General features: G+C 48.3%; 6 protein-coding genes across 6 annotated transcripts; 4 read left to right on the forward strand and 2 right to left on the reverse strand.

Annotated features, from left to right (window-relative positions):
- Window positions 1–2,853: 2,853 nt before the first annotated feature.
- N7498_002782 (putative HET domain protein) lies at window positions 2,854–4,860 on the reverse strand (the record flags this gene model as incomplete). Its single annotated transcript, XM_058449844.1, has 2 exons — window positions 2,854–4,508; window positions 4,563–4,860. The coding sequence occupies 2 exons, from the start codon at window positions 4,858–4,860 to the stop codon at window positions 2,854–2,856; spliced, it is 1,953 nt and encodes a 650-aa protein (XP_058312188.1).
- Window positions 4,861–6,263: 1,403 nt separating this feature from the next.
- On the reverse strand, window positions 6,264–8,526 carry N7498_002783 (uncharacterized protein; the record flags this gene model as incomplete). Its single annotated transcript, XM_058449845.1, has 2 exons — window positions 6,264–8,051; window positions 8,110–8,526. The coding sequence occupies 2 exons, from the start codon at window positions 8,524–8,526 to the stop codon at window positions 6,264–6,266; spliced, it is 2,205 nt and encodes a 734-aa protein (XP_058312189.1).
- A 241-nt stretch (window positions 8,527–8,767) lies between these two features.
- cds1 (phosphatidate cytidylyltransferase) lies at window positions 8,768–10,276 on the forward strand (the record flags this gene model as incomplete). Its single annotated transcript, XM_058449846.1, has 4 exons — window positions 8,768–8,908; window positions 8,976–9,339; window positions 9,395–10,185; window positions 10,238–10,276. The coding sequence occupies 4 exons, from the start codon at window positions 8,768–8,770 to the stop codon at window positions 10,274–10,276; spliced, it is 1,335 nt and encodes a 444-aa protein (XP_058312190.1).
- A 2,074-nt stretch (window positions 10,277–12,350) lies between these two features.
- On the forward strand, window positions 12,351–14,204 carry zrfD (putative plasma membrane zinc ion transporter; the record flags this gene model as incomplete). Its single annotated transcript, XM_058449847.1, has 4 exons — window positions 12,351–12,606; window positions 12,660–13,733; window positions 13,790–13,889; window positions 13,946–14,204. 4 exons carry the CDS (start codon window positions 12,351–12,353, stop codon window positions 14,202–14,204), a joined length of 1,689 nt encoding a protein of 562 aa, XP_058312191.1.
- A 363-nt stretch (window positions 14,205–14,567) lies between these two features.
- Window positions 14,568–16,133, forward strand: N7498_002786 (MFS transporter; the record flags this gene model as incomplete). The annotated part of the gene is made up of 1 exon (XM_058449848.1): window positions 14,568–16,133. One exon carries the CDS (start codon window positions 14,568–14,570, stop codon window positions 16,131–16,133), a length of 1,566 nt encoding a protein of 521 aa, XP_058312192.1.
- Window positions 16,134–17,678: 1,545 nt separating this feature from the next.
- Window positions 17,679–18,782, forward strand: N7498_002787 (Mitochondrial carrier protein LEU5; the record flags this gene model as incomplete). The annotated part of the gene is made up of 2 exons (XM_058449849.1): window positions 17,679–17,840; window positions 17,892–18,782. The coding sequence occupies 2 exons, from the start codon at window positions 17,679–17,681 to the stop codon at window positions 18,780–18,782; spliced, it is 1,053 nt and encodes a 350-aa protein (XP_058312193.1).
- Window positions 18,783–20,387: the final 1,605 nt, after the last annotated feature.

The raw sequence follows: 20,387 nt of genomic DNA on the forward strand, positions 1-20,387 counted from the left end.
TTGGATATCTCCTTTTTCTTAAGTATTTATAGCTATCACCGACTATTTTATCGACGAAGATTGGCAGTATTAAGAGGTTCTACTTAGCTTTCAACCACTTTCCGGAACGCACTCTAGTGAGAACCTTAGCGCTATACTCCTAGATATGCTTATGCAGCATTAGATTTAGGATTAAATACTTATAATAACGGCCGATAATGCATCGAATAATAATACCTTAGTTAATGCCTTATAGCAGTCGCTGTTAGATACAACCACTATTATTTGAGTTCCGTGCCTCGCATATATTATCTAACTAAGCTTGAATAAGCTACTTAGATAGATGAAAGCGGAGCCTACGAACGATATAACCAAGATACGTTAGACGACTAAGCGATCTTAGCTTGCCTATACAAATGCAAAGATAAAGAAGCGGGATATTACTTAGATATTGAATAAGGTAAATAACTCTCACTTTTCTCTCACTTCTCTCACTATACTAATTATCTATCTTAAATAGGTTCGCAACCTTACGATCTATATTAATATAAGCCCTTAGCGCCGTAATGCATTTTCTAAGCTCTAGACTAAAGCAACTAAGCTTGTGCCCTTATAGGATGTCAAAACACGCTAGAACTCTATATTTCTAATGCTTCGACGAGCAAAGTGGCTCCAATCGATATTTAATCCCTTTTATATTAAATATGATCGGACTAACCTAGTGCTTAATGTGGATAAATAGCGTTAGATTGACTACCTTCTATAGATTATGTAGCCATTCTTTAATTTTACCCTTAAGCTATTAAAGACAAAGGACGCTACCACTTATTATGTGTTTCGAATTTATAATAAGCTTTTTGAACACCTTAAGCGGTTAATAGACTAGCTTACACGGAAAAAAGTTCCCTAGAAAAAGACAATACGCAAGGCGCTTAAGGCTACGCGTAAGAAGCTCGCTAGCTATTATTAGCAGACGGATATAATCTAAGGGGATCTTTATACGGTTAGAATAATGCTCGCGCTAGTAAATAAGTTTTAGTTCTTTATTATAAACGATTAGGACGATTAATAGCGCGATTAATATCGAAAGAGCTTTAAGACGGCTCTATCTCTATACTAAGAGCGTCTTTATTCTCAGTAAGGCCTCCCTATCTCTCAGGCGTCAACCTAAGTAGGCTCACATCTTAATTTAATGCTTAGTGGAAGCAAACGCTAACTATCGTCGCCTAAGGACGAGGTAGTTTAATATCTTAATAGCGGTGTATCTCTTTATCTTCTCTCGCTTTCTCCTCTTCCTAATCAATAATAGATACTATTAATATCTCACCCCTCCTATTTTAGAAGGAGAATCAACATCGCTTTCCAGCTATTGCTACCCTTGCCTAGGATATCCTTTTAATCCTAGCAACTAGTGCTAGAGTTGAACGTCTATTTAATACGGCGTAGGATATCTATTATTATCGCCGAGAACGCTTAAATAGCACAATAATCTAGGAACTAATGATATATCTTTATATATCAAGGTTCGACCTCTAGGAAGACTCTTTTATATTTTTGAAAGAGTTTTTCACTCTTAATGAAATTGAAGCGGGTAAAGAAGAAGAGAGAGAGTATACGCCTGATTAGTTTAAGCTAGATCTAATTAGTGATAATAAAGAACAGGATACATAAGAGGGCGAGGATCAGGACGAAGAGGAGCTTCCGTAGCTAGGTAATAGTGATAACGATGAGGTAGATCTCCCTCAATTAGAAAGCACTCAGGCACGCCGCGCATCTAAAAGATCGCGCAAGCGTCCTCGGCAGGAGGATAAGTAATAGGTATATCATTAGTAATCAATATTATAAACCAATTGAACCTCAATTTCTGACGGCCGTCAAAAAAGCCAGTACTATAGCTTAATAACCCTATTTTCTGACGGCCGTTAGAAATTAGTGCTATAGCTTCAGGAATTCATTAGCCCTACATCACACACTATAGTCATAGAAAGAGGCCTTTCTTGTAAGTCAAATACCTAAAAATATAGACTAATACTTCATAAATAATGCTAAGATGAGGACCCACCTAAATGGGTTGGGTTCGGGTTATGCGGGTTCGGGTTGGGTTATCTACCTCGACCCAAAACCCGCGTGCGGGTCAAAGAAGTCGACCCGAACCCAACCCATTTGCGGGTTCGGGTTGGGTTGGGTTCGGGTTGGCGCGGGTTTTGGCGCAGTCTAACTCTAACCTTCGGGCGTAGACTTAGGGTTACCCCTAGTTAACCCCACGGAGCGCCGAGTAGGCGCTAGCGATAATAGAGCACGCGCGGAAGACTACGAGATTCCTACTAAATACTAGCCGCCTCTAGTATCTATTACCTACACCGCTACCCCGCGCGGACAGCGAGTGATCTCCGACTATAGTAGCAGGCGAATCAACCGTATAGCTGGCACTATACGGGGGACTAATTGCATATTAGAGCAATTTATATCGATTCTTCACTTTTTCTATAGACAACTATCCATTAACCATCACGGACAACGAAATGCTAATGCGAGCTACGAGGACGGGGGATAAGTAGTGAATAGGCCGTATGGAACGCCTATAGAAGCGATGACGGATGGCGGAATGAGTTTGGCAATAGGACTACAAGGATGATAGAAGTTTGGCAAAGATAAAACGGGGGTAACTGGCGGGGTAAAAACAGGCTTAAGACCGATGTAAAACTACTCATTTTCCGGCCTCACGGCCGTTGGCGACCCAGGAAGAGCCCCGCAGACGGGAGCTATATTCGGGGATAATGCAACTCTCTCTCTCTCTCTCTCTCTATATACATATCTTGGCTGTCGCAAGGATATAAGTATTTATTCTCTCGCTCGACCATGTACCCGTGCTATTCAGATCAACTTCATCCTACGTCTTTCCCAGCCCAATGCATCGAAGGTGCCATTAGGATTCACTGGCTTACCCAAAAAATTGGGTCCGACCGTCAAGACTCCAACCCTAGTGAAAGAATCGCCCTTCTCGGAAGCTTTCACTATGAGACACATACACGAGCCGCCTCCTTCACTCTCCGTACTCCAGTCACTAACCTTGAGGATAACGCAGAAATGATGCTCAATCTCTTTGTTGAATTTGCTTGAGTCCGACTCTTGGACCTCTGTGGGTCTGGGTCTGCAGCAGCCGCAATCAAACATCAACGAGCTATCCAGAATTGGTCTTACTTGAAATGCCCCCTCCTGCCCCATGACACCATCTGTTAGCTTTTTGAAGCCAATACAGGCCGCATCGAGAACAATATGCGACCCTTCTAAGACACGACCATAGGGGTTCGAAGGGTCGCTGAGTAGAATGTGGTGCGAGACGAGAACTGGGTTGTACTTTTGAATCCACAAAGATTCCATAGCACTACCTGGCTGAACATTGTCTATGGCCACGGGACCATTCACACTGGCCCAGCTCCAGGTCGGAGCTACGTATTCTGGCACCGGAGTCAGAAGAGAAAACATTCGGCCCCAGGTGAGTCCAGATATGATGTGGTTGCTCCAGATCCCGGCCAGATAGTCTCCCATTGAATAGTTGCTCATGATCTGCGCTATTTTTCCTATCACAGGGAATTTGTCAGACGGACTGTCGAAATCGCCCCAGGATAGTGCATTAACACTTTTGGTCCAGGTCTGTAGCCGAGCCGTGGATTTTTCGCTTGTATCATTGGTGCTGGTATCGAGCTCGAGGGAGGATTGTTGGAGTGCATCCTGCACATATTGCTGAAAAGCACCTTTCTCATAGGCGTTGATGGATGGGCCAGAACCTTGATCATCCGTAATTTTTGCAGCTTCAAATTGACAGCCAGATGCACATTCCCAGACCATCTGCCATTTTGTGAAATGAACGATGCGCGGAGCGAGCATTCTCTCCACTGTATTCCAACCGCGCCCAGCAAGTGGTGATTCTTCGATATTTGACATCCAACGTAGGGCTCGTGGGCGGAAATATCTGTCTTTTCCAGTTCCAAGACCTGGCGAACAGAGAACTTTCCTATCGTGGAATATTCCGTGGCTCGCTTCTGGCCCAGCAGATGCTGTAAGCATCAATGCTGCTTGGGCATAGACGCTCACAAAGCGCAAGGAGTTCTCAGAGAATGTGCTTGCTGTCATGCAAATCTCTCTAACCCAGAGATACCGATAGCCCAATTTCCGGGTGATATCAATGGCATCAGCTATAGCCTTAGGAAAGCCGATTACGTCCAGCGTGACGGGCAGGCCGTTTTCTAATAGCTCTGAAGCATTCGGAATCTTAGATTCCCCGGAATAATGATGGCTCAATATGACATAGGATCCGTTTTGTCCGTCAGAAGATATGATACGTGGAGCCACCGTTTGATCGGGGGAAATCTCAATGACCCTCTCAGGCAAAGAGACGGAATTTGATTGACGGCACTCCTTATGCTCTGCGCATTCAGATATCCAGGACGAAATCTGACTCAAACACCTTTCGTCCTGGGAATTGATTGGAATATGCCGAAGGCGATCAAGCCCGTCAACAGGTGGGCCTAGCACATTACAATTAGCCTTCAATCACTTTACAAGAGTTCGAGCAGACAGACCATCATAATCACTGGCAACGCACATGTCTAAACACAGGTCGTCCCAAGACATCGTCATACCAATTTCTCCCGGCTCTCTTGCATCTAGACGCATGTTGCAGAAAGCTACAACTTTCTCGGATAATTTATCAAGTTGATGTTTGTAGCGGTCTGAGTTTTGAAGAATCGCACAGAAGAATTTGCACGAGTCGCACCCTTTTTCCGCTTTCACGAGTAGGTCACTATATGTGCCCAAGTTGACACCAAATATACCCTTCATCTCCAGGTCCCACGTGTCACAGTCTTCGCAGAGGGGCATTTCGACTGAATGAAGAGCAGGTCAAGTATTGAGACAATATAATTTCCAAAATGAAAAATTTGATAAATAATGTGAAGCTACATATGTACCGGTCTGTAGCCGGTGAGAGACTTTATAGTGCTCCTCGGGCAAATGATAACATTGTTGCCTTCCCCTTGGTAGTAGTTACGCTATACTGAAATGCCTCTAGTGGTGCCCTATAAATATGCTGACTGAAACTAGGTAGACGATCAGACCCTCGCGGCGTAACTGCACCCCATGACTCAACAGTGAAAGGCTGACCCACTCGCCGTGGCGGGGAAGGGAATGAATCGCAGATATAAAAAACTTCAAAAAACCACTACGTGCCATGTTTCCATTCGCTAAGAAAATCCCTTTGCTTTGAAAAAAAAAAAAAACTAGAGATCGATCAAAAACCGTAGAATATTTCAAGGTATGAATTAGAAAGATCTTCCATGAGGTTTTCTCGGTGCTTTTCCTAGTTCAAATATAGCCTACATTGTCGTGTTACAGAGAACTAGGGTCAATGTCTGCAAATTTGCGCGAGCTTTTGGCCTTGTCCTAGAACAATAGTGGGTAGGCTCCAGTGCCGGGGTTTTATGCCGCTATACCGAGTTTGCAGAGATCCATCACTGCGATGAGGCTAGCGGGCGCCACTCGTGAACTAACGAGTGAAAAAGTGACGATTGTCCCAGCGGCTCATTCCGCTGCGAGACTCATTGAAGCGAGGGTCCAGGCACCCTGTACCCGAGATGCAGCACATATGCTTATACGGGCTTGGCTTGAATAGTCACACGATTGTCCCAGCGGCTCATTCCGCTGCGAGACTCATTGAAGCGAGGGTCCAAACACCTTGTACCCGAGATTTAGCGCATATGCCAATACGAACTCGGCTTTGAATAGCAACCGTAGGCAATGCCGGAAAAGTCCCAGTTCGCCATCTTCCCTTTAGATTTGAACTCGACTGTTTCTTGTTTGCTTTGGCTATTGTTGGGTAATTCATACTCCAACGCTGTTTTCTCGCGCGTGGCTGGTCGTCTGTGGTGCCACTACTATTGCCGCCTAACAGCACATTGCTGACTCGCATTTCTTAAAATCAATAGGTTGTCGATTCCGGCTATGTATCCATTTCCACAGCTGGAAGTATACGTGAAATTCATGAAGTTCGAAATGAACATACTCAATTGTGGTTGCGATTTAGGATGCCACTCACACCACCTACATCATCACATATTTGTTACGAATGGTATCAGCCTTGTAATTCTGTCCCATCTGGACCGCGAGAAAATTGATTTTAATAATGGTATCTCAGACTCGTAAACTTCATAGGAACATGCTGTGTCAACTCCAAAGTCCATAAATGCGCCACGCCAAATATGCGAATATCTCATACAAATGCTTCCCTAATCTCGCCGCGAGCTCGGAAACGCTTCAGCCAGCGACTCCGCCTCCTGCGGATTCGTCCACTCCTCTAGCAGCTCATGTGCCATATCAATAGTCTCATCATCAATGCCGGCCTCGAGAATAGCCCCATCGCAGAAGGCTAGGCGGGTCAGCACCACCAGGTGCTTCTGCTTAGTTCCTGGCACGCAGGCAAGCTTCTCTTGCATGTTGATGAACCGCCCGTGGCGCCGCATCACACCGAAAATCAGCCGCATCAGTCCATTGACCAAGGCTACCCGCAAGTCGCGCTCTGGCGGGAACGAGTACAGTGCGTCTAGCTCGTCGTGCATTGACCGGAACAGCCGGGGCAGTGCGTTGGGATGGGCGGCGATGATGCTGCTGCCATGCTCTTGACCTGGGGCTGCGGGGTTAAATGACAACGACTCCAGCAATAGTAAGACATCCAACCGCATGGCGCAGATGTCGTAAGGGGTGTAAGGCTCCATGCCCTCGTCTGGCTGTGCGGATTCACTCAACATGTGCGTGAGACGGTCGACGATGTACCGTTGGACATCTGTCTGCTCTTGCTCGGAGGACATGATGGGGCCGAATGACTCCGGGCGAATGCTGGTTGATAGTAGCTGCAGAATGAGCATGATGTCCTTCAGTGGCTGAGAGCCGTGCAACATCACTAGGATGAATGTATGCCTTATATGTTTCCAGAGACTCTCAAGTGCGCCTTTGACATGCAATAGTCCACACGCCATATGGTAAAGCAAGCCGAGAGCCTCGGTAGAATCGACCGGTTGGAGATCGGCTTGTGGTGTTTGTCGTACCACTCGTGCTTTTTCTCGTGCAGCTGGTGAGTAGCGGAACCGAGGGACCGCGTTGACCTCGACCGAGTCTTGAAGGACACCGGCCAAAGGTGCAATCAGGTCCAAAAGAGGAACATCATCCATCATGAAGACGTATTTGGTAATAGACGCGAATCGAGATACCGGGTCGTAGAACCGCTCCGTTAATGCACGCTGCCAGAGAGGTCCGATAATGTACATGTATTCCAACACGTAGCTGCCGAGGTCGAGCTTGGCTAACTCGTCCATGACGATGCTAGACAGAGGCCGGTGCGGCTCTGAAGGGAAGGCAAATTTGGTCAATGCTTCGAGGTCGGTCTGTTGGCCAGGGAACATGCGGTGATTGAGAAGTCGTTTCATGACTTGATTATCACGGCTATCCGTCCCTGATAACTCGTGCTCTGCTTCAAAGGAAGACGCAGCAGTACCCCCAGGTGCGTCGACTATCATCGTTTCTCCTGCAGGACTCAATTGTAGTGGGACCGGGCTATCCACACTTGCTTGTCGCTTCCGTTTCCCGGGTACTGTGGGTGTGGCTCTCTTCGATCGTGCCGCTGACTTGGTGGGCGACAAGGCGGCAATCTCGTCATCGTCGAATCCATCACGGAACGGTAATACTCGGGACTTCCTAGGGGTCACAGGGGCAGCCTTCTCCTCAGCTCGATGCTTGGTTTTATAGTTGCGCAGCTGATGGGCTTCCTCGGCCAGGTCGTGCTGGAGGAAGATGTTCTCTGTCGCCAACATTTTCCCCTCTGACATTGCTGCCTCCACTTCTTCCCTGTGTTTGCTGGCCTCATCTGTCATGGACTTTCGTAAAGCCACCAATTGTCGGTCGTACTCCTCTATCATTCTTGTCTGTTTCGACCGGATAATTGCGATTTCTCCGGCTTTCGTTTCTGCCAGCATTTTGGCCTCGGCAAGCTCGCGTCGCATTTGCTCTCGTTCTCGTTCCATCTAAAAGGCTAACATCAGCCGTTAAATCCAATTGGAAGGGTTGCAGGACTCTCTCTACCTGTTCTAGGCGAGCATTCAGCTCGTAGGCATTTGCCTGGCCGTACTCGTCATCCACCTCCATCACATCGCCCAGCCCGCCATTGGTGGGCCATCCATTGTCCGCAGCCAGGGCATGATGGCCTTGCGAAAGTACTGACTGTCCATCCGCATTGTCGTGGATCTCCGCCTCCAATTCTCCCACCTCCAGTGTATTGTAGTCATTTGTCAACCCTGTGTGTAGACGCGGCGGCGGTTTCAAGGTTGCGAATGCGGGCGCAGACGCGCCCGCTTGAACGGGCTCAATCACGGTCGGCTGATCATGTTGCTGTGTCGCGGGCGCCTGCGTGGCCTGGAAGGCGTGCTGCTCTAGCTGATACAAGGTACTTGGAGGTAGGGAATCGAAGTCGTCGGAGAAGTAGTCATCGTCGTTGTCCATGCCCCCGCCATGAATGGAGTACAAATTCACGAGTGGAGTTAAAGAACAGGCCTGAATTTTAGCGCAGGGACCATATTGTGGAGAGGAATCAGACGAGGCGCAGCTGTCGAGGCGCGTTCAACAAATCCCAACCGTGTTGACGGAGCTGACCGCTTTCGGATTGACAAGCTCAGTTCGCTCCGCTCCATTCCTTCTCTTCTTTTGAGAGTTTCAACGACCCCCCTCCAAGTCTTTATCCATCATGCCTCGTCGCAATATTAGGTTCAATCACCAAAAAGGTGAGCGGCGGGCGAGCGTGTCCTCCGAGGTCAGCGATGTAGCCTCGGAACCCTCCATCGCCAGCAACGGCCGCGTCTCTCAGCCGACCACAATCCCCGAAGAGGTGAGCTTGAGTCTTGCTGGACTTGTGAATCGGAACTGATCTCTAACCCATTCCGTTGATTTCGCAGAAATCTGCTCAATCCGAATACGAGAAAAAGAAACAGACCTTCATTACCCGCACGATATGGACCTTCGTGATGATTGCCGGCTTTTTCATCGCTATGTTCTCTGGTCACATCTACATCATCGGGCTTGTAACTGCCATCCAGATCGTCTCGTTCAAGGAAGTTATTGCTATCGCCAACGTCCCTAGCAGGCAGAAGAACCTCCGCTTCACCAAGTCCCTGAACTGGTACTTCCTCGCGACGACCATGTACTTCCTATACGGGGAGAGCGTCATCTACTATTTCAAGCACATTCTGCTCGTGGATAAGGTTTTGCTGCCTTTGGCAACTCATCACCGCTTTATCAGCTTTACTCTCTACGTCATGGGTAAGTAGTGACCCCAGCTATCTTCGATTTTGAACTTTTGTACTGAGACAGTCAGGCTTCGTGTTCTTCGTCGGATCGCTGCAAAAAGGACACTATCGGTTCCAGTTCACCCAGTTTGCTTGGACTCACATGGCGCTGTACCTGATTGTTGTCCAGGCTCACTTTGTGATGAACAACATTTTCGAGGGCATGATCTGGTTCTTCCTCCCCGCTGCGCTGGTCATCACCAACGATATCTTCGCCTATGTCTGTGGTATTACATTTGGACGTACTCAGCTGATCCAGCTGTCTCCCAAGAAAACCGTTGAGGGTTTCCTTGGCGCGTGGATGTGCACCATCATCTTCGGTTATTTCTTGACTAACTGGCTGATGCGGTACAAGTACTTCATCTGCCCTGTCAATGACCTGGGAGCAAATGTCCTGACGGGCCTCGAGTGCGTGCCCAACAAGGTGTTCATCCCCCAGCCCTACTCGCTCGATATGTTCGGCCTGGACAAGACTTTCTTCGTCGCCCCTATCCAGTTCCACATTCTTTGCTTCGCTACATTCGCCTCTCTTATCGCTCCCTTCGGTGGATTCTTTGCTTCCGGTCTGAAGCGTACTTTCAAGATCAAGGACTTCGGCGAGTCGATCCCGGGCCACGGTGGTATCACCGATCGCATGGACTGCCAATTCATCATGGGATTCTTCGCCTTCATGTACTACCACAGCTTCATTGCTGTGTACAAGGCCACTGTGGGTGACGTGATCGAGGTTGCCATCAACGGCCTGACCCCCGAGGAGCAAATCGATGTTGTTCGGGGCCTCAGCAAGTACCTGGTGAACCAAGGCGCTGCTACGGAATCGGTATGTTTTGTCTTTCTTTTTTACCTCTTCATCAGTCACTAATTTTTCACAGCTCCTTGACTGCCTTGCTACTGAGCTCAAGCGCCGATAAGTTGCCTCGGCCCAGACCCCATTAAACAAAAATCACGACTTCCCTTACTTTTTTCTTTCACCCTCCATCCCGAGGACGGCCATTCAACTTGTGTTTCTCGCCTCACTTAATTTTCCTGATGGATTCTGCCATGGCGATCATCCCTTCTCCACTTGCTTCTCCGGGATGCCCCTGCGTCTTTCCCGAGTGACATGCATGAATGCAACTCATGCATGCCTATGCATGATATGATATTTAACCGTCTACTCCGCCTTTCATCACCGCAATAAACCCATTGTACCAAAACCATGACGACTGGCAAGACCTTCAATTGAACTTGTCTTATGCTTTAGGTTCGCTTAAGGCACGGGGATGATCTTTATTCATTCATGGCTGTTTTTGGTTACCTTTTTGGTCCGCTATTTTCTTTTTATGTTCTTTTCCTATTGGATCTGGGGTCTGGATTGATCCTCGACTTGATGACTATGCTTTCGATTACTGACGAGGCCTGGGGTTGCTGAGATACCCCATGGATGCGGAGAGAATACGAAGTCTCCTCAGTGCATGCAGATATGGAAGGGCAATACCTGATGGGGGATGGCTAGGCTTGCTTTTTCTGCGATAACTTTGCTCTCTGCTTAGATATTTCGCAGCGGATATGGGGTGTAAAATGTGTACATAGCTTCTATTCAAATGCTGAAGCTGATCTTTTATCTTCATGGCATTTAATACCCGATGCGTGGAAAGTCATCGGGTCTGATCTGAGAGAGTTGTTTGAGAGTATCGGAAGCTTTACTACTATGTAGCCAGGTATCACTTTTGCCAACCAACCAGTCAGATGTTGAACACAGAGTTCTTTGCAAGCTTACCTAGCTTAAGGATTAGAAACGACATCTGTGTCTTGATCCTCATCTCCCAACCTTGCAGGATCACTGAAAATCCAGCCGGCCATAAAGAGCAAGATTGGGATAGCCGACATCCCGGCCATCAATCCTAACGCCCACGTCATGGCTTTCCAGCCAGCGCTTTGACGAATAAAGCCAGCAAAGAATGGTCCAATAAGACTGCCAGCGGAGAACCTCATGTTCGTTATTCCAAAGGCCATTTCCGTGACTCCGAATCGATCTGTAATGTACCCGACAACGGGCGAGAAGGCCAGCATGGAAGCTGAGAATAAAGCTAGGAGAATTGAGGTCCAGGCTTGTATGTTCTCTTGAGAAATTCCCACTCTGTCTCGTAGTGCGGTGGGTGTCACCGGTACGATCAACCCGTACATGAAGATATCTGTTGCGGAGGCGAAGGAGACGACAAAATATGATGAACCATTTTGAGGACCTCAGTTCTGTGAACCTGGGTCGTGTATCCTGGTCCTGATTATGTTGGAACCATGACGATTTCCACAATCCCATCGTAAGGACTTGGATGAAGTCAGAATGAGATGTAAGATGTCTCGTGGGGATACAGAGTGTATAGGCAAGAGCGAGGACTGCCTCGAATATTAGGGAAAGGAACTCGAATATACTCGATGCTAATTATCCAGTTTATCAGCCAGGATCGATAATTGACCCCGAGATCCACGGCCCGAGAATGAGAATCGAATTCCTCTCTGCTTCGGGCTTCGCGCTACACCCAACCGAGTCTCCGACGCCATCCTGTATCGCCCATCTAGATTTACTTGAGCTAAAATCAACTCCCCTGATGGAAGGGGGGAGAAAAAGGCTCCCTCCAAATAAATCACTTCGTGCGAGATGGTTTCCATCGCTCGGGCTATCTGCATGGAAATTGCAGCAGATTTGACGCTCCTTAACATCATGCCCCACTACTACAAGGCTGAGAACGTCAGATTATCCGTCTTTAGTGTACAAGCACCGAGATTTAAAAATACCTACCCGATTTATTCCTCATGGCGAATCACGGCGGAAGTTGAGGGTCCGCTGCCAAGCAACTTGGCCCAGAGCCCACCTCACGCCAAGACAGAGGAATCGATGCTGCCTGGGGATTTGTGGCTAGAAATTCCTGTTGTGTTCCTTAACTTGTGAATACTCTTGAAATACCCAAGAATTCTGTCGAGAAAAATCAACAACGTCTTGGCGCCATGAATTGCCCATCCCGGACCGACGATACTCTGCTGCACGATGAATGGAACCAGAACCCGCCGCTCTTCGCCCCTGATCTGACCACCCGCCAAGATCTCAATGGAATTGCGAATATTCGCGAGAACAAGTCTGAAGAAAAGGGTACCACTGGGCCTCACGGTGGTCTGAGTTGGGGATATGTTCCGCATATAGAGGAATCTGATACGGAGAAATACTCCTCGGGCGCGGGCCGCGGGGTGTCTCTGACCCTGTCAGGTAGGAATATTATCTTTATAGAGGGCCCTTTTGGTTTCTGACTGTCTGAGCAGAGCACCTCGGGCCCACCAAGCCGGGCACTCTAGCTGCCCCAAGAAACCCAACTTTAAACAATACATACCCATCGTTCCAGACCATCAAAGATTGGGCATTGTGGCTCTTCTCAGTGCTCTGTGTCGCAATACTTATCTCGTCTAGTAAATTGGGCGGGTATTTTACCTCGAAACAACAATTTATTGTTGAACAATCTATCGAGAAACAGTATACAGCGCCGGTCAAACGATCAAAGTGCGCAAATGGAGGTGTCGGCGGTGATGCGTACAACCTCCCATTGCATGTTGCAGCCCTTTTTATTATCCTGGGCACATCGACTGTTGCTTGTGCGTTCCCTATTCTCGCCACTCGATTCCCTCGCCTGCATATCCCAACCTCGTTTCTATTTTTCGTCAGTCATTTCGGAACCGGGGTGCTTATCGCTACTGCATTCGTGCATCTTCTACCAACAGCGTTTACTTCCCTGGGTGACCCATGTCTGTCGGATTTCTGGACAAAGGACTACCCGGCTATGCCAGGTGCTATTGCACTAGGCGGTATCTTTCTTGTCACTGTTATTGAGATGGTGTTTAGTCCAGCTCAGAATATTTGCCGTGGAGGGAGGCAACACAAAGCTGAGAGGGCATCCTCGCTCCGTTATGACGAGAGACAGCCCCCAGCGGAGAAAATGAATGAGACAGGATATCCCAATCAGCCTCAGTCTCAAAGATCGGATTCGCCTGCACTGGAAGGGCGACCTCATCTTAGAGACATGGGTCCACTAATTGGAAGGTCGTCGAGTATCAGCAGAGCCATGAATCGCATGGGCGAAGGCTCAGAGGAAATCATTCGTGTTGCATCGGCCCCCGAAACTCAAACCCATCACAAAAAAGAGAACGGAGCAATCCAGCCAGATATCGAGCGACGCGAAGACCATTTCGACTTGACCCCGGAGCAGAAACAGAACAAAGAAACGATGCAGGTCTATCTTCTCGAGATGGGAATTCTGTTTCACAGTGTGTTCATCGGCATGTCACTAAGTGTGTCAGTTGGGAATGAATTTGTGATTCTCTTGATTGCCATCGTCTTTCACCGTGAGCTTTTATACCTTTGGTCCGAACTGCTTGATCAAACTGACCACACCCTATAGAAACTTTCGAAGGCCTGGCGCTAGGATCACGAATCGCCTCACTCCCTTGGTCCGACAGACAACTCCAACCTTGGATCATGTCATTTGCATACGGCTGCACGTACGTTAGGCTTCATGCCCACTCATTCAAGAATGGAAATATTGATACTGGCTCAGGACCCCAATCGGACAAGCCATCGGCCTCGCAACCCATACGCTATACAGCCCGGACTCGGAGGTCGGCCTGCTCCTAGTGGGCGTCATGAATGCTATTTCTGCCGGGCTATTGATTTTTGCCTCGCTTGTGGAATTGATGTCCGAGGATTTCCTCAGCGATGAGAGTTGGCGCGTTCTTTATGGGAGACGGAGAGTTTATGCTTGCATTCTGGTTTTTCTGGGTGCATTTTGCATGAGTATTGTTGGGGCCTGGGCTTGAATACTGTGGGGTTCAGGTGTGGGATTCGCTCTTATCAAGTTTTTGGATACGGACCAAATTGATTGATCTCCTGGCGAAGGGCATGCCACTCACGCTAGAGATAAAAATGACATACAGGAGAAGTATAGAAATGAGTTGAGTTTACCCAATCGACATGACGGATAATTTCACAGATTACCATATATTACACGGCTTCAAAGAGTGAACGTAGTATTGTATGGTATGTAATACCTAATCGGGTTTACATAACTCCGATTATCCAACGCGGAGTGGGGCTTCGGGGACCTTGGACAAAAAGATCCTATTCGATCAAGACTTGTAATCTTGACCTTTACCAAACGCCGTCGGTTTATCTGTCCAGACATGGTCGCCACTACTCCTGGGGCAGACAGACATCACCTTTGCCGGAATGCCGCCACTTCCCGACACGAGGAAAGCGAATATGTAGATGAGACTACAGCTCTGCTGGCCTCCGGCACCGCTACACATGGTGATGTACGCAAAACGGACCCTCCAAACGGCTCGACAGTGCCAAGCAGCGATGGAGACGGCTCAGACAGTGATGATGAGGAAAAGCCCCTGCCCAAGGTCCAGGTCCTGCTCCTCTGCTACGCCCGGGTGATTGAGCCTCTGGCCTTCTTCTCCATCTTCCCTTATGTCAACCAAATGATCCAGGACAACGGGAGTGTTGCGGACTCGGATGTAGGCTTCTATAGTGGATTGATTGAATCATTATTCTCTCTGACGCAGGCTATCGTCATGATCTTCTGGGGTCGAGCAGCCGATCGTTTGGGGCGCAAGCCGGTCTTGGTCTTCTCACTTTTCGGCGTGACCTTTGCGACGGGTCTCTTTGGCATGGCAAAGACTATTCCGCAGATGATCTTGTTAAGATGCCTTGCTGGTATCTTTGCTGGGTCCATCGTCACTATTCGCACTATGGTGGCCGAGCACAGCACGGCCAAGACCCAGGCGAGAGCATTCAGTTGGTTCGCCTTCAGCGGAAACGTTGGTATCTTCCTCGGTCCCCTTCTAGGCGGTGCCCTTGCCGATCCGGCGAGCCAGTACCCAGGTGCCTTTGGAGGCGTCCATTTCTTCAAGGACTATCCCTACGCGCTGTCCAGTCTGGTGGTAGCGCTGGTTGGAGCCACCGCAGCTGTATCTACCGCTTTGTTTGTTCAAGAGACGTTGAAGAAGGAGCCGGCCGAGGATGGCGAAGAAGCAGGATCTGACGCGGCAGCCCAGCGCGGCAATCTCACGACATGGGAACTTTCGAAATCCCCCGGGGTGGCCATAGTTCTCTACATATACGCGCACATCATGATGCTCGCCTTTGCCTATACGGCCATTGTTCCTGTCTGGTGGTTCACGCCTGTGCGCCTCGGAGGATGCGGTTTCACGCCTCTGCAAATCTCCCTGATGATGGGTCTGAACGGCGCCGCGCAAGCTGCCTGGCTTCTCCTTGTCTTCCCAGTATTACAGCGAAGAATCGGAACGAAGGGGGTGATACGCATCTGTGCCCTTGCTTATCCGTTTTTCTTCCTGTGCTGCCCCCTTTCCAGTTCCCTCCTGCGGATAGGGACGGATACATCCGTCAAAGCTTTCTGGGTCTTCGCGCCGACGACGCTGGCTATCGGTTGTGGAGTTAGCATGAGTTTCACGGCAATCCAGCTGGCCATTAACGACATTTCACCCTCGCCGAGGTTCCTGGGCACGCTCAATGCTCTGGCCTTGACCAGCATCAGCGTTTTGAGGGCTTTCTGTCCAGCTCTCTTCACCACTCTCTTTGCGATTGGAGCGAGAACTCAGCTATTGGGAGGTTATGCCATCTGGGTACTCCTGGTCGTGCTTGCTTCTGGTTTATCCGTTACGGCGAGATACCTACCGGAACCGCAGGAGGTCCGCAAGCGTCGAAATGACCGAGAGAGATGAAAAGTTTCCATCTAGTGGATCTAATGGCCGCTATTCACACCCATCCTTGGGTCTGTAGTAAATAGTACCCATGAAGACTGAACAGATATAGAAATTAGCACTATCTGAGATCTGCATAATTATATACAGAAGAGCCATTGAGATAAAGAGATGGAATCCCCCGCTGATAACTTCGTACATGAAGCAAATTTGCATATATAGACAAGCGTATATAGGCGCTTTCCTGCGGCTTGGTTCTGAATAGGTTCATATACAGAAGGGTTAAATTATCCGAGATTCCACTAATTTGTAGTGAAGATATGCCGACCACGTTGGTGCCTCGTGTGTATGGTACCAATGCATTACTAATCATAACTGCAGCAAGAGAAACAGAATAGGGAGAAAAATAAGCGCAAAGGAAGCCATACTGTGTATCACGAATCACCCTCACCCAAATTCACCCTCCCTAATATCGCCATATTCAACGCACTTAAGTGTACTTTATGCAGGGCGAGGATGTTTCCTGCGGTATTCCTTAACCGATTCACCCGGTGGATGTAAGGTAGTATTTGGGCTGAAATAGAAATAACGGTCCTCGATGTCTTCATTATTTGCTTGCCGCCGTAAGTTGCGTTCCAGGGCCCGCACTCGTTTCTGGTAGGCCCTGGCGCCCCGCTTACGTCTCCAGTTAGTGGACGCATTGCCAGCGAAGAAGCTCTTGAGCCATTCGAACATTGTCGCTAGATGTTGATGCGATAGGGTTTTTGATTACATTTGTCCTGCGTGTGTCAACAATATCCTTGTGTTGAGTGAAGGAATCACTAAGGGAACCAACTGCGCGGGGCGTTATAGTTGATAGATGGATAGAAGCCGTTTAGATTATGTACGTGATGGTGAGAGTAGTAGGTACGTAGTAACAGGAAATCTCGCCGCTTATTTAACAGTGTCGGACGGGGCGCATGATACGGTGGGAATTGAGGCTATGCTTGCTGTGCCTGCCTGTGCTATGGGGGACGGGCGCAGCTAATAGGGTGGGACGGGAGAACACGCTGTTAATAGGTGGGTTCCACGCTCCACGCCCTAGAATTTTACCGCCTTTGCGCTTATCCTTCTCCTACCTCTACTATTCCTCTATATAGAGCTCATCCCGGACCTTATCTGGAGAATCTTTATGCGTCTTTAGCCACTCTCGACGTAGATAGCCAGATGTCTGAGGGTTTGCGTGTCAAATTGCTAATGCCTTTTCCCTGTTGGACTTTATTGGCGCACCAAAAGAAGGGGAAGCGGGAAACCCATTGTTGGTCAATGATCCGCCGTCAGGTTTTGAATAATGGACCGACCCGATTTAATGGCTGGCTTGAAGTAATTTCCCCTATAGCTTTAAGATAGGGGATTCTAGAGTAACGAAGAGGTGTGGTGCGGCTACACGTATTGATCGACTGAGACTCTTTAAGTAGGCGGTGTGGAAAGTCTTATTGCAGAAGACGTCTATCCACGTTCCTTTTGGTTTGACATTCACCGATTAAGGCCGCAATCCTATCTTCTTATGGGTGGTGGTACGTAAAGATGGCACCGCCGCGTACTATCCCAGATAGTGCAGGCGAACTCAAAATACCCAGTACAGAATCGGTGGCCAAGCCACAGAAGAGCTATGAACCAGCAGCACAGACGCGGAGTTTCCAATACATAATAAAGAGCGGTCTGGCCGGAGGACTGGCGGGATGTGCTGTAAGTGCGATTTGCTTTTGGCTTCTTCCCAAAAATAATAACACGGGATAGGCAAAATCCCTTGTTGCACCACTTGATCGCGTCAAAATACTTTTCCAGACTTCCACTCCAGAATTTGCCAGATACACCGGTAGCTGGGCGGGCTTTATGTCCGCTATTACGGCAATCAGACATAAAGAAGGCTTCAGAGGGCTCTATAAAGGTCACTCAGCCACCTTACTCCAGAAATTTCCATACGCCGCTATCAACTTCCTTGCATATGAACAGATTCGAGCAATAATCATCCCAACGCCAGATAAAAAGACACCACTACGACAACTCTTATCCGGAAGTTTAGCGGGAAGCGCATCGATTCTATTCACGTACCCGCTAGATCTCATCCGGGTTCGATTAGCCATCGAGACTCGAACGCATCGACCCAGCTGGAAAGATATTTGTCTTCAGATATACCACGAACATGACGCCCCTCTGCGCCCCCGGCATTTGAAAGGTTTCTTGCCGCAATTAGGAATTACGAACTTTTATCGCGGATTTGGCCCTACAATCCTCGGAATGATCCCCTACGCGGGAATGTCATTTTTCACCCATGAGATCATTGGTGATTGGTTGCGCCGCCCTGTATTCGCACCGTATACAGTGTCAGAAAAACGGTCATCTAAACACCCAGAACGACCGCAACTTGTAACCGCTGCAGAACTATTTGCCGGTGGACTCGCTGGTGTGATTGCTCAGACTGCTTCCTATCCTCTAGAGGTCCTGCGTCGTCGGATGCAGGTCGGTGGCAATCGTCTTGGAATGGCCGAGACATGTCGCAAGATCTGGTCCGAGAAAGGATTCCGGGGCTTTTATGTTGGCATGACAATTGGATACATCAAGGTGGTGCCAATGGTCGCCACGAGCTTTTTGGTCTATGAGCGGCTGAAGTGGGCTATGGGGATATGACTGGGAGGCCTATTTTCATGGTCCTCGGACTTTCCATGTAATTCCTGTACTTATATGAAGTAAACTGCTGTACCCTATCCTTGGGTATCAATCTCATCAAGCTCTTTGTAAATCGCCCCTTTGACATGATCCTGTGCCCAGCACATATCGACTGCATTTCTCGCCAACTGTACCATCTCAGCCTTGCTGAACTCACAATACGTATAAATCTTCTGCATATTCCCATCAATCCAAACATCATGCATCAAGGTGTTGGAAATTGGAGCCCTCATCCTAAGGCGCCAATATCGGTCGGCATCTCTCTGCCCCGATGGCTGCTGATTGGTCAGCTAGGCCCATGAGGTTATTGGAAATGGGCGCCCGTATATGCAGGTTCCTTATCTATATCGCCTTCTTTGCTTCTTTTTAGGGGGTTTCCCCATGGACACCGGGCAGCGGTGTAGGAGAACATTTTTGTATGCATTTCTCTTAGAAAATAGTTCTCAGGGGTAGGATATAAATATCCCCCTGAGAACGAGTAGAAAAGACAATCAGAATTTACCATCAATTACCTATCTATCTTCTTTTCGTCTAATTATCTACCCCCTAATTCTTAATAGGTTATAAGCCCGGTTGTCTGAACCATAGACACCGGATACCCGCCTAGTTTACCTCACCTCTGAGAGGCCCTTTGGTCGTATAGATAGTATAGCATTATACCATCATCGACCCGTGCTAAGACGGCTAATGCTATAGCCACAACCGCTGTCGCTGGAGTATTTCCGTAACACCTAGTTCTATAGACGTCGTTGAGAACGCTCGTGGAACCTGAAGACGATGGACTAAGCGCGTAGATATCGCGCGAAACGGCTTATAAGTAGCCGTATACACTGGATAGCACTCAATAGTAGCCTAATGGACCCTTCGACGACGATGACCCGTCCTCCGAGGATAATAAAGACGACGGCAACGATAGCGATGCTAAAGAAAGAGACGGCTCTAAGGATAACGATCCTCTAAGGGCCTCTAGTGCCCGCGGTATATCCTCAGCACGCCGTCTAAAGAGTTAGTCGCCTATCCTAGGTAGCGACATCCCCGAGGATAGCAAGAAGCGTATTAAGTACGCATTCCGTGCTATTAAGCGTAGTGGAGACTACGTATAGGTAGAGAGACTTATTAGCGCGCCTACCTATCGTTAATGGCGAGAAAATATCTCCGTAGCCCTCGAATAGGATAGCCTAATGAGTATCCTTGACGGCACTATTAAGGAACCCTCGAAGGACTACGACCTTCGATTTAAATAGGAATCTATTAATATCCGCGCTGGAAGAGTCCTATTAAGCACTGTCTTAAAGAAGATAAATAAGGACTAGACCTCGCTTCGGGTCGGGTTTGGGTCCAACTTCAGGACCCGTACCCGCGGGTCGGGTTCATACCCAATACCCAAAACCCATACCCGTAGACCCGTGGGTTCTTAGCGGGTAACCGCGGGTTACCCGCCAAGAACCCGTTTTGGCATAAATATCCTAATTTAGTCTACGCCAAGACGCACAAAACTGCTGATTAACCTCAATAAAATACCGTTATTTACATCTGTTTCGGTCACCTCTGTGGTTCTAATTAACA

This window comes from Penicillium cinerascens (genome assembly GCF_028974065.1).
Source record: "Penicillium cinerascens strain IBT 15544 chromosome Unknown contig_1_segment0_segment0, whole genome shotgun sequence".
Taxonomy (NCBI): Eukaryota; Fungi; Ascomycota; class Eurotiomycetes; order Eurotiales; family Aspergillaceae; genus Penicillium; species Penicillium cinerascens.